Below are 14,532 nucleotides of genomic sequence, written 5' to 3' on the forward strand. Positions count from 1 at the left end.
TTTTACAACTTCAGAAGAGGAGGCGATAGAGCTGGAGGCTGAGTCAGCAATGTAAGACAAAACTTTTTCCTGATGCTCTGGCTTTAAAAGCGGTTTGCCAACTCGTAGAAAACTAAGCCTTCGAAGCCTTATGGAGCCAGACGATGACGCAGGCTCAACACCTCCTGCATTCGGTCCTATTTTGCTCTTGCCACTACCATCAGATCCACCACCAACACCATCATTACCAGCTGCCAACCCCAGCCCAATTCCACGGCCTCTTCCACCAGCCTTCCTCATTTTTTGTAGAAATGTAGACAAAATCCAACAAACTATATAGTAATGTAAAACAAGGTACAAGGTGTCTATAGGACAGGGGAGATTTTGAATTTCTGCACACACTTGTGGACACTGGACACTTATGGATTGTGTGAGGCCCACTGAATATCAGAGCGCTATTTCACAGGCTCGATGGCACAGGTGTGAAAAAAGTGACTACAGGATAAGGGAGATTTTGAATTTCTGCACACACTAGTGGACACTGGACACTTTTGGATTGTGTGAGGCCCACTGAATATCAGAGCGCTATGTCACAGGCTCGATGGCACAGGTGTGAAAAAAGTGACTACAGGATAAGGGAGATTTTGAATTTCTGCACACACTAGTGGACACTGGACACTTTTGGATTGTGTGAGGCCCACTGAATATCAGAGCGCTATGTCACAGGCTCGATGGCACAGGTGTGAAAAAAGTGACTACAGGATCACAGAGATTTTGAATTTCTGCACACACTTGTGGACACTGGACACTTATGGATTGTGTGAGGCCCACTGAATATCAGAGCGCTATGTCACAGGCTCGATGGCACAGGTGTGAAAAAAGTGACTACAGGATAAGGGATATTTTGAATTTCTGCACACACTAGTGGACACTGGACACTTTTGGATTGTGTGAGGCCCACTGAATATCAGAGCGCTATGTCACAGGCTCGATGGCACAGGTGTGAAAAAAGTGACTACAGGATCACAGAGATTTTGAATTTCTGCACACACTTGTGGACACTGGACACTTATGGATTGTGTGAGGCCCACTGAATATCAGAGCGCTATGTCACAGGCTCGATGGCACAGGTGTGAAAAAAGTGACTACAGGATAATGGAGATTTTGAATTTCTGCACACACTAGTGGACACTGGACACTTTTGGATGGTGTGAGGCCCACTGAATATCAGAGCGCTATGTCACAGGCAGAAATTGGCTAGTGTATCACAAACTACAAGGTGTATGTAGAATTGGGCAGAATAGGAATCTCCCTAGAGTGTAGGTCTGTAAGAACGGAACAAGTCCTCCACTTATCCTTCCACAGTGACACACAGATAGCTTCACTGTGGCCGTGATAACAGCCGTTACACGGTACTGAGAGGAGCGTGCACGTACACGGCTGTCCGGTGTACGTAAAATTGTCAAGCTCCGTGTTTTTTAAGTATACGGACTGACACACGCTGTCTCTCTATAGTTTTGAATGTGATCAAACAGCAAATATATTTAACTGTTTGAAAGCTAGACAAAACTAGTAGGTGCAGGTCTGTAAGAACGGAACATGTCCTCGACTTATTCTCACAGAGTGACACACAGATAGCTTCACTGTGGCTGTGATAACAGCCGTTACACGGTACTGTGTGAGGAGCGTACACCGCTGTATGGTGTGAAAAAATGCACGCTCAGTACCTCAGCAGGACAAAAAAAAAAATTGGGATTGCTTTTAAAAAAGCAGTTTGCAGAGCAGTGGGTAAACAGCAATGCAGCTGTCAGGAAGCCTTAGAAGGCAGCCTAACAACCAACACCGCTGATCCACCACAATATAGCCTCCCCTTGCACTGCACACACAGTGACTGGTGTGTTGTACAGGCAAAATCGCTAGCAGCAGAAGCAGTTTTTTTTTTCTTCTTCCCTGCCTAACGCTCTCCCTACAGAATCAGCAGCAGCAACCTCTCCCTATGCTAAGATCGGCAGAAGTAAGATGGCGGTCGGCGTGCACGCCCTTTTATAACCCCTGTGACGCCCACCAAAGCAAGCCAATCAATTGCATGCCCTTCTGAAAAATGGTGGTGACCCCTGCCTATGTCATCACGTTGCCCACAGTGTCCGTGGATCCTGATTGGCTGAAAAAGAGCGCAAAACAAACTTTTGAAACGCGACTTTGGCGCGTAAGTCGCCGACCTCGTGGCCGACCTCATCCTAGGGTCGGGTTTCGTTTCATGAAACCCGACTTTGCCAAAAGTCGGCAACTTTTGAAATTTTTCGACCCGTTTTGCTCAACTCTACTTTTAACCCTTCTACGTTCCTAACAAAAAAAAATTTCAAAAATGATACTAAAGTAGACATGTGGCAAATTAATTATTTTTAATGTTATGGCCGTCTGTTTTAACTGCATAAAAATTCAAAGTTCAAAAATTGTTCATTTTTCAACATTTACATAAAATTTCCAATGTTTTCATAAAAAAATGCAAATTATATCGATCTACATTTGGCAATAATATAAAGTATAATGTGTCATGAAAGAAAACATCTCAGAATCACCGAGATATGTTTAAGCGTTCCAGAGTTATTAGTGCAAAAACTGACACTGGTCAGAATTGAAAATTATGGCCTGGTCAGGAAAATGAAAACATGCTTTGGCAGGAAGGTGTTAAGGAAAATGAAATATTTATTCTAATGTGATTCACTTCTGAGGGGATTTTCCTTTTATCAACACTTTTATGAAACCGTTCTACATGTCAATGACCCTGTTATGTAAATATTCCTGTTAATTTGAATATATTTCTAACATATGGATCTATAATAGCTAATGATTGTAAATTACAGTATTTAACTTAATGGACTTTCTCATATTTTCCTCATCCACAGGTGTTTTCTGCTAGTCTTGCTGGCCATTAATCTGACTATATGGATCTATACAGTTGCAGAAGAGTCCATACATCACACAATTGAACTGGAGAGGCAGCTAAATTTTACTAAAGAAACTAATAGCAGCATAAATAAACAAGGTACTCAAATCTTTAGACCACATTCAGATGTGGCATAAGTGCCATGGATTGTTAGCGTGGAACTACAATACAGTAGTCTGCGATTTATAGTACAGTGTAGAGTGCTGTGCAAAAGTTTTAGGCAGGTGTGTGAAAAATGCTGCTAAAGTAAGATTGCTTTGAAAAAATAGAAGTGTGAATAGTTTATTTTTATCAATTAATAAAATACTAAGTGAATGAACAAAAGGGAAATCTAAATGAGATCAGTATTTGGTATCATCACCCTTTGCCTTCAAAACAGTATAAACTACTCTAGATACAATTGCAAACAGTTTTTGAAAGAAGTCAGCAGGGATCTTGTTCCAAGCATCTTGGAGAACTGACCACAGATTTCTGTTGACGTAGGCTTTTACAAATTCTTCTGTCTCTTCACGTAACCACAGAGAGACACAATGATGTTGAGATCAAGGCTCTGTGAAGGTCAAATCATCACTTCCAGGACTTATTGGTCTTCTTTATACCTAAGATAGTTCTTAATAACATGTTTGGGTTGTTGTATTGTTGCAGAATTTATTTGGAGTCAATCAGGCGCCTTCCTAATGATATTGCATGATGCAGTAACATAGCTATCACGTGAGCGGCAGGGTGGTTGCCATTCTGTGGAGGTCACTTTATGCAGGGTGATGCAGGGACAGCTTCATCCGGGTGCTTTATTGGTGAACTCGTCAGGAAGCTCGCTCCTGGTTTAGGATGTTTAATTAAAACATGTGGTGTGACTGTGGGGGCGTCATAAAGTATGGAGGCCACTCATACAGTGTAGGAGCTACTGTGAGGGACCCTCATACAGTGTGGAGGCTACTGTGGGGGCCCTCATTAAGTGTGGGAGCTACTGTGTCGGCCCTCATATAGTGTGGGGGTTGGTTTGGGGGGCCCCTCTTATATTGCAGGGACTACTGTGGGGGGCCCGGATACAGTGTGGGGATTTCTGTGGGGGTCCCTTTTATATTTTAGGGACTACTGTGTGGGCCCTCATATAGTGTGGTGCCTCCAAAAAGCGTGGGGTCCATTATATAATGTGTACGCTAATGTGAGGACCATTATAAAGTTTGAGGCCTAACGTGGGGGCCAACAAACAGCGTGGGCACTACTGTGGAAGCCATTATACAGTTTAAGACATAATGCAGGGGCCATGTGAGGACCAATATACAGTTTCAGGGCTACTGTGGTAGGCACTCATACAGTATGAGAACACTGATAAAGTGTGGGGACTAATGTGGGAGCCATTATACAGTGAGGGTCCCATTATACAGAGCAGGGGCTACTATGGGAGCCATTATACAATGTGGGGCTACCGTGGAAACCTTTATACCATTTAGAGACTGTTATACACTGTGGGGGCTGTTATAAAGTATGGGTACCATCAGTGTGAGGACTTGTGTGGGGTTAATTATACTGTGTATCAGGGGAGCAGTGAGGATATCATACTGTGTATAGGGAAGATAGAGCCCATCATACTGTGCATAGGGGATCTGTAGGCTCAACATACTGTGTATGAAGGCGGTGTGGGCCTATCATACTGTGTATTGGAGAGCTGTGAGACCATCATACTGTGTATAGGAGAGCTGTGGGGACATCATCCTTTTTATAGGCGAGCTGTGGGTCATCATACTGTGTATAGGGGAGCTGTGAGACCATCATACTGTGTATAGGGGAGCTGTGAGACCATCATACTGTGTATAGCATAGATATGGGCACATCATACTGTGTATAAGGAAGCTGTGGGTCCAGCATACTGTGTATAGGGGAGCTGTAGGACAATCAAACTGTGTACAGGGGAGCTGTAGACTAATCATACTCTGTATAGGGGAGCTGTGGGCCCATCATACTGTGTATAGGAGAGCTGCAAGCCCATTATACTGTATATAGGGGAGCTGGACATGGGGGACTTAGGGGACATTATTAAATGTTAAATAGACACTTAAGAAGCATTATTTGGACACTCAGAGTTTTATAATTGTCAAAGGTGCACATGAAGCATTATAACTTGCTAGGGGTAAAATGTGGACACTGTTTTCTTGGATACCTGCCCAAGGCATTTTTATATGCCAGGGGGCAATTTGACCATCTAGAGAGCACAAAGGAGGCATTTTAATTTGTAAGGGGCACAAGGGTGGTTGGTCATTATTATATGATGCAATAAGGGGAGCAATGTTTTTGTGCCAAACAGCACGTGCAGTAATATGAACACATCTGCATAAGTGGCTCATTATTGGGGTATCAGAAGAATGAGGAGTTTGTGCAGATTGGTAAATGGGACTAGATGATGAGAGTGCTGGAAACCTGAGAAGTCAAATGTATTTTGTAACCTCTGCAGATGAGTCGTGGCTGGAAGAAGATAATATGGCGGTATGGGCAAAATTGAAAAGACAAGAAAAGTGATTGACGCCTTAAGAAAAAATGTCAGCTGTAAGTCACTATCTGTAACTGTACTGTAATATCTTACATGTTCTGCAGGACTGATATCTACCTCTATATGGTCACCATGTGGCAGTAATATCAGTGTTTGCCTTTGCATAGAGATTTCATTTCAATAACATCACGATCATCTTCCCCTATACCCACGATTAGGGTGTGCTACTGTAGTTCCAATCAGACTTACCTAATTAGGGGCCCACTCAGATGTGTCATCGCACCCCTGAGCTGAATCTCTAGCTACGCCTCTGACATGATGGATAAGTAAGTATATTTCTGTATTTCTGAGCATTGAGGACACCATTAATCATGGAGAAATCCCCAACTCCATTTTCTGAATTACAGCCACAAGTATGTAAGAAACCTCCACCATGCTTTACTGTTCCCTGCAGATATGTATTATTGTACTGCTCTCCAGCCCTTCAGTGAGCAAACTACCTTTTGTCACTGACAAGAATTTCACATTTTGATTTATCTGCCCAGAACGTCTACTGCCATTTTTCTACAATCCAGTTGTTTTCTGTCATAGCATTCATGCTGGGACTTGTTTCCATGTCAGAGCTATGGCTTTTTGGCCTGCAATTCTTTCTTGAAGTCCACTTCTGGCCAGACATTCTCCAAGTAGTAGATGGGTGTATCTGGGTCCCACTGGTTGCTGCCAGATCACAGGTGATGGCACTGATGGACATCTTACGATTTTAAAGGGAAGAAACATGATGTGTCTTTCATTTGCTGTACTGTGTTTTCTTGGTTGACCACTGCGTCTACATTCATCAACATTGTCCATTTCTTAATTAGCTTCTTAAATGCGCTACAACAGCGCATCTTGGAACCCCAGTCTGCTTTGAAATATTTGCCTGAGAGAGACCTTGCTAATGCAGTATAACTACATTGTGTCTTATTGCAGTCTTCCACTGCCTTACCCTTTGTAGCAGATTTTGGCTGTTCCTAAACTATCTTTCAGCCTACTACACAGCTGTTTTTGTTTCAGTTAATGACTATGTTTCAACCTACATAGGAAAATGGTGATCATTATCACCTATTTGGTATAATTGGTTCTAAATACACCTGACTATAGTTCCACACTTTGTGCAACTGGATCTAAAATTTATGCTGTTTTGAAGGTAAAGGGCAGTCACATAAAATATTAATTTGTTTTATATTCCTCTCTTGTTCATTCAGTTTGCATTTGTTAACTGATAAAAATAAATGATTTTAACTTCTATTTTTGAAAGTCTTCTTAGTTTGCAGCATTTTTTTTCACACCTGCCTAAATACTGTATGAACACATGAAAATCAGAGTATGCAGTAAATTTTCAGGTCCACAGTGCACTCAGCCATTTGCAATCTTTGATTTCACAATTGCAATGCATAGCTTAAAATCTGCAGCATAGTTAAGTAAAATTCCAAATGTTTAACAAAATTTAGGTTAACCATTTCTAGCTGCTGTCTGGGTAGGTAATAAATGTCTTTCATGGGAAAACTCTCTACGTAGAACCAGTATGAATGATAGTTCCATATCATAAAAAGGTCAAAGATAATGTAAAGCTCTGAATTTGTTTCTTTGGGATTATTTTTATGTAGTGTAAGTGCTAAAGGGAACTGAGTCACTATCTCAATCCTATACAAAGGAATGCCATACAACACATCATTTTTCAAATTACAAACCATTATGACCTATAAATACTTCAAGAAGTTGTCCACTACTTGGACAACTCCTTTTCATACCCATTGCTTAGCCTCCATAAAATAATAAAGCTTATACTCCCCTCCTGTGCCAGCGCCGTTCCTGCGGTGTCGGCACTCAGTCTCCTGAGGCTCCTGTGCTGTTGTTGTGACATGTGACGCCGGCACTCCTGTCGAATTGAGCAAGAAGAAGAAGCCCAAGATCAACTGCAACCCGGACTTCCTCTTCATTGTTCGATTTGTCCAAAGACATGGACAATGACTCCGACGCTGATTGAGCGCCAGTGTCACAATCGCAAGCGAGCATCAGGACCGGAAGTGCCGACACTACAGGAACGTCACCAGCGCAAGAAGTGAGAAGAGGCTTTATTATTTCATGGGGGCCAAACATTTTAATCAAGAAAGGGTTGTCCTAGTAGTGGACAACCCCTTTAAACACATTGAGTAACCAAAATATCAGCCACATAGCAAAGTGCCAACCAAACAGTTTCATAAGCTCCAAGCTCACTTTACCCACAAATGAAAGCCAGTGTTTTCACAAGTACTAGGCATATAGCCTGCATAGGTGACTTTCAGTTATATATTCCACACTTATGCACAGAATGATTGGAATAGCAACCAAAGTTTCAACGTGCTAGTTTGCTCAAAAAGCTACAAATGTTCCCACGACAGACATCACAAAGCACATCCTGCATGCAGGTTGTTGTTGTACTGGGTGTAAATGAAAATGAGAAATTTCCCAAATCATTGCATGTGGTTAAGGAAACTTTATTCATTACTTAACTTTGACTGTAAAAAGAAAGAACGATTGCCAGTTGATTGATGAAAATAAATCAGACTATATGCCTCTATCAGATGACCTAAGTAAACATATTCATTTGTCTTTCCAGATGAAAATGAAAGTGAGCAATGTAGGTGCGGAGGACATTGCATGAGTGGCACCACAACATACATCTACTTATACCCCTTTAACATTGAGTATAATCTATTTGCTGCAGCCATGATTTATATCATGTGGAAGAATGTAGGACGTCAAATTGATGAAAATGTTTCCCACTACCATGGAATAGGACCAGGATTTCGCCAACATATACCCCTCCTGGGATTTACATCTGGCTTGATTATTTTTATTATTGGTCTAGTGATGTTTGTAATGTATGAAATAGGCAGGAACAACATTGATAGACAATGGTTGTCACTGACAACCTTTTGTATTTTTCATGTGATCAGCCTTGCTCTCATGTGCCTGGCTAATATAGTGGGAATTATTATCTTCAGATTAGATAAGAGAAATATGGACAAAGAGAAGAACCCAAGCCGTGCACTGGATACGGCTCTACTACTTGGAGCAACATTAGGTCAATATGCAATCTCCTACTACTCTATTATAGCCATGGTGTCTACACAACCCTTCAGTTCTTTGTGTGGATTAATGCTTAGTTATTCATTGTTGATGATTCTGCAGCACTCCAGTCAGAATGTGTTTATCATTGAGGGGCTGCATCGTCTTCCACCCAATTTATCATTAAGTCATATTAGTTCAAACATCTCTAGCCCTACAGTAGAGCAGGAAACCATAAACCAGGTCAGGGTGCCAGAAACGGACAGACGACAATCTTTTACTGGTCCAAAGAATTCAAGCAGAAGATTGACAAGAAGAGGAACCCTGAGTGCTCAAATTAAAAGTCATCTCAAGAAAAGAAAAACTATGAAAGATGTGTACTTATTTCTTTTCCTTAGTAACATAATAGTAAGTAATTAGTTATACATGTTGATACCTGGTCTTTATGTTCTAGCTTTTGTACTTTTAAAGTATATGCGGAATTATTTTTTTAATCTTAAAGTTCTACACTAACCTAATGGTTAGGTTGTCCTCATTAATAAGTGTTGGTTGAGCTAATGGCTTGCCGCAATCTTCCAAAAGTTGTTTCAATCAAATTACTTCTTGACTTGCATAAGCAGCAGACATATATTCTGTTTCTGTAGAATATAATGTGACTGACACCTGTTTTCTGCTGGACCAAGAAATTGAATTTTCTCTTAATTTGAACAAGTAACCACTTGTTGATTTCTGATCGCTTGAATCTGCAGCTCAGTCTGCATCCACATAACCTCTGAGAGTGAGATCTCCTGATGCAGATATCTTAAGATTTAGCCTTTGAGTTTCTTTAAGATATTGAAGAATTCTCCTAATTGCATTCCAGTCTCTTCGGAGTGACTTGCTTAAGCGTCGGCAAAGAATTCTGACTGTGGCTGAGATATTCGGACGAGTTGTGGTTGCTATGTACAGAAGCGCCCCCACTGCTTGTCTGTAACTCTCATTGCTTGGTAAGAGATCTTCTTCGCCTTTCAACTTGAACTAGGACGGATCCATAGGTGTTGACGTACCTTTGGCTTCTGACATTCCAAACTGGTTTAGTATTGTGGAAATTTTAGAACTTTGGTTGAGAAAACTCCCATCTTCCTCTCTCTGGAATTGGATTCCCAAATAATATGTCACATTTCCAAAGTCCTTAGTCTCAAAGTGGTGGTTGAGAATTTCAACTAGCTTTGCAATTTCTCTTTCATTGTGGTAGCTCAGCAAGCTCCCATGTCTGGAGTCTCCATGAGCAGCATTTATCCACTTCTGCTTCTCATGGACAGGCAGTTTTTGCATCTCCTGCCATGACTGCAGCTCTGGTTCAGGAAATGTTCTGACCATATAAGAATGGCGTCTAGCTGGGATACCTTTGTTTGGCCTCTCTGATCTGACTGGTGGTTGACTTGGTTCTTCTGTGTCTTCCTTGGTGGCCTCAGAGCTTATCCACACTTCAGTGTTTTCCTTTTTGGCATCTGGGTTTGGTGATTGAGATTCTTATTCTTTCTTTCTTGCTTCTCAGGTTGAATAACTGGTGTAACTTCATGGAATTTGAGAGAGACAAAAACCAGATCAGATGCAAAGGATTAGCAAATGAACCACTTAGCTGAACAAATGCAGGATCAGGGCAGGAGACATCAGACCTCTGAATGCACAGGAAAGCAATCACTAGCAGGGATTGCAGGAAGTCTGCAAACTTAAATTCTCCTATCAGTAACCCCAGATCTCCAATCATCATCATCATCAGGTGGCAGGCCTCTGTCAATCTGGCCAGCTCCACTACCTCCAGTAACCACCAGAGGGAGCAGGGGGAGCTTCGGCTCAGAAGTCTGAGCTAGGGAATTCACAACAGTACCCCCCTTAAGGAGGGGTCACCGAACCCTCATCCACGCCACCAGGCCGATCAGGATGGGCCCGGTGAAAGGCATGAATCAATCTCTTGGCATGGATGTCAGGAGCAGAGACCCAAGAATTATCCTCTTGGCCATAACCCAAGAGGATAATCCAATATCTTCTGTACCTCATACTCCAAATTACCATCAACCAGTATAGGGTCAGGGGGCACCATGGGAACCACTGGCTCCACAAACCTTTTCAACAAAGATTTATGAAAAACGTTATGAATCTTAAACGTAACTGGAAGAGTCAAACAGAAAGAAACGGGGTTAAGGATTTCCGGAATCTTATAAGGTCCAATAAACCTTGGTTTGAATTTTGGAGATGCACCCTTCATGGGAATATTTTTTGAGGACAATCAAACCATATCACCCACTTTAAACCGGGGACCAATGGTTCTATGCCGGTTGGAAAACCGTTGGATCTTTTCCTGAGAGTGGGACAACTTATCCACTACTTGGTCCCAAATCTGCTGCATTCTCTCTGCCATAGAATCCACACCTGGGCAGGCGGAAGCTTCCACCTGCCCCGAAGAAAATTGAGGATGAAACCCAAAGTTACAAAAGAAAGGAGACATCAAAGTGGCAGAACTAGCCTTATTGTTTAGTGTGAATTCGGCCAATGGCGAAAATGAGACCCAATCATCCTGATCAGCAGATATGAAACATCTCAAATAGGACTCCAAAGTCTGGTTTGTTCTCTCAGTCTGCCCATTGGTCTGAGGATGAAATGCAGAGGAGAAAGACAACTGAATTCCCAGTTTGGAACAAAAAGCTCTCCAAAATCTGGAAACAAACTGGACTCCTCTGTCCGACACAATGTTTTCAGGAATCCCGTGCAGATGAACCACTTGTTGTAAAAACATGGGCACCAACTCAGAAGAAGATGGCAACTTTGGAAGTGGTACAAGATGGACCATCTTAGAAAATCTATCACAGATCACCCAAATAACAGTCATTCTCTGAGAGACAGGGAGATCAGAGATAAAATCCATTGCGATATGGGTCCACGGCCTCCTGGGCACTGGCAGGGGCATCAACATACCACTAGCAAGATAACAGGGCTTGGACCGAGAACAAGTCCCACAGGACTGCACAAAATTCCTGACATCACGAGATAAGGCAGGCCACCAAAAAGACTGACTCATCAAATCTCTGGTACCAATGATACCTGGATGACCAGCCAACGCGGAGCAATGAATTTCAGACATTACTCTTGTCCTCCACTGGTCAGGGACATACAATTTTCCAATAGGGCATCATTCAGGTATATCCTCCTGAAATTCCTCCAGGGCACGTCTCAAATCAGGAGAGATGGTGGAAAGAACTACACCCTCATTTAGAATGGTAGTAGGCTCAGTCACATCAAGAGAATCCGCAAAGAAACTCCTGGAAAGGGCGTCTGCCTTAACATTCTTAGTGCCCGGAAAAAAGGAGACCACAAAATTAAAACGCGTGAAAAACAAGGCCCACCTAGCCTGTCTAGGATTCAAGCGTTTGGCTGATTCAAGATAAATCAAATTCTTGTGGTCGGTGAGGACCACAACTTGATGTCTAGCTCCCTCCAACCAATGTATCCACTCTTCAAATGCCCATTTCAAGGCCAACAATTCCCGATTCCCCATGTCATAGTCACGTTCAGATGGGGAAAATTTTCGATTAAAGAAGGCACAGGGATTCATCTTAGAAGTTACTGGATCTCTTTGGGACAAAACAGCTCCTGCACCAATCTCAGAAGCATCTATCTCAACCTGACATGGGAGTGAGACATCAGGTTGCCATAGAACCGGAGCAGAAGTGAATCTCCGCTTAAGCTCTTGAAATGCCAAGACTGCCTCTGGAGACCAATTCACCACATCGGCGCCCTTTTTGGTCAAATCAGTCAGTGATTTAACAATACCAGAAAAATTACTTATAAATTTATGGTAGAAATTAGCAAACCCCAAAAACTTCTGGAGAGCCTTCAAAGAAGTGGGCTGAGCCCAATCATAAATGGCCTGTACCTTGGCCGGGTCCATTTCAATAGCAGACAGGGACAAAATGAATCCCAAAACCGAAATCCTCTGCACACCAAAGAGACACTTCGATCCCTTAACATACAGAATATTTTCCCTCAAAATCCGGAACACAGTCCGGACATGTTCCACATGAGAATCCCAATCACTGGAAAAAATCAAAATATCATCCAGATAAATGATCAAAAACGTATCCACAAAGTCCCGGAAATAATAGTTCATAAAAGATTGGAAGACTGAAGGGGCATTAATGAGCCCAAAAGGCATCACCAGGTACTCAAAATGTCCCTCTGGGGTATTAAACGCCATCTTCCATTCATCCCCGTGCTTGATGCGAATAAGATTATACGCCCCCTGAGGTCAAGTTTGGTAAACCGACAGGCACTTTTAACTCTGGAAAATAAATCAGAAATCAGGGGTAACGGGTACTGATATTTAACAGTAATTTTGTTAAGGGAACGATAGTCAATACATGGCCTTAATGAGCCATCTTTCTTGGCCACAAAAAACCCCCAGCACCTAAAGGTGAAGAGGATGGTCTGATATGACCCTTCTCCAACGGCTCCTTGGTATAAGATCGCATAGCATCATGTTCAGGTACCGATAAGTTGAAAAGCCGACCCTTGGGAAATTTACACCCGGGCATTAACTCAATTGCACAGTCATAACTCCTATGAGGAGGCAAAGACTCACTTATTCACACTAAATACATCAGAGAAATCAGCCAAATAGTCAGGAATAACATGAGACTGAGGAGAGGTGGAGAAAACAGGAGTGTCACTGAGAACACATTGACAACCCCAACTCACCACAGACACAGATTTCTAATCCAAAACAGGATTATGGTTTTGCAACCAAGGAAAACCCAGAACAATAGTATCATGCAAATTGTGCAACACCAAAAATTTACAATTCTCTTGGTGGTCCGGGGCGACCCGCATTATCACCTGGGTCCAAAACTGGGGTTTATTCTCCGCCAAAGGAGTAGCATCAATACCCCTCAAAGGGATAGGCATCCGCAGGGGTATCATGGGAAAATCACAACGCTTGGCAAAGTCAAAATCCATCAGTTTCAGAGCTGCTCCTGAATCAACAAAAGCCTTAGCGGAAAATGTAGACAAGGAGCAGATCAAGGTAATCGCCAAAAGGAACTTAGGCTGTACACTGCCCACCGCAAATGCGTGAGCAAAACGCTTTTCTCGTTAGGGCAGACAGAAATAGTATGAGAGTCATCCCCACAAAAAAAACACAACTTATTACGTCTTCTAAACTCCCGACGTTGTGCCCTAGACAAAACCCTATCACATTGCATGGGTTCAGAAGTTCGTTCGAAAGGCGGCACCGCCTCTTGTGTAGTTTTACGTTCACATAAACGCCGATCAATTTGAATGGCCAATGACATAGAGTCGTCAAGACCAGAGGGGGCAGGAAATCCCACCATAACATCTTTTACGGTTTCTGCCAGACCCTTCCCAAAGAGAGCTGCTAGGGCATCATCATTCCATTTAGTAGGGACCGCCCACTTTCGGAATTTTTGACAATATAACTCTGCAGAATCCTGACCCTGGTTCAATGCCAATAAGGTTTTCTCAGCTTGATCAATAGCATTAGGTTCATCATACAACAACCCCAGGGCTTGAAAAAACGCATCCACACTAGCCAGAATAGGATCTCCGGGTGTCAAAGAAAAAGCCCAATCCTGGGGATCACCGCGCAGCAGGGAGATGACAATTTTAACCTGCTGCACAGAGCTTCCCGATGAGTTAGGCTTCAAAGCAAAAAATAGTTTACAATTATTCTTAAAATTCAAAAATTTAGACCGATCCAAAGAAAACACATCAGGAGTAGGGATTTTTGGTTCAACAGCAGATGATTGAGCGATATAGGTAGAAATTCCCCGCACTTCAGCAGCGAGCTGCTCAACATGATCGGACAATTGCTTAGTCTCCATTTAGACAAAAAATCCTCCTACGGCCCCAGTGAAAAAGCGTAAAAAACACACACGAAAAAAAAATTCTGACACTTTTTTTTTTCATTTTACAATTGTTTCCTTCTTTGAGTACCCTAGAGTCTACAGTAGGGCTGGTGATTCTGTTATGAATG

At 42.4% G+C, this 14,532-nt stretch overlaps 1 protein-coding gene across 1 annotated transcript in view; it reads left to right on the forward strand.

The window, feature by feature from the left end:
- Nucleotides 1–14,532, forward strand: part of LOC141099879 (proton channel OTOP2-like) — a 171,205-nt gene that overhangs the window by 148,553 nt on the left and 8,120 nt on the right. Inside the window, exons 4-5 of the mRNA XM_073587954.1 lie at nt 2,886–3,025; nt 8,053–8,912. Of these exons, the coding sequence (XP_073444055.1) occupies nt 2,886–3,025; nt 8,053–8,912 (1,000 nt within the window). The remainder of the gene's footprint in view (nt 1–2,885; nt 3,026–8,052; nt 8,913–14,532) is intronic.

This window comes from Dendrobates tinctorius, unplaced genomic scaffold (genome assembly GCF_039654945.1).
Source record: "Dendrobates tinctorius isolate UK_male_01 unplaced genomic scaffold, ASM3965494v1 ptg000103l, whole genome shotgun sequence".
NCBI lineage: Eukaryota > Metazoa > Chordata > Amphibia > Anura > Dendrobatidae > Dendrobates > Dendrobates tinctorius.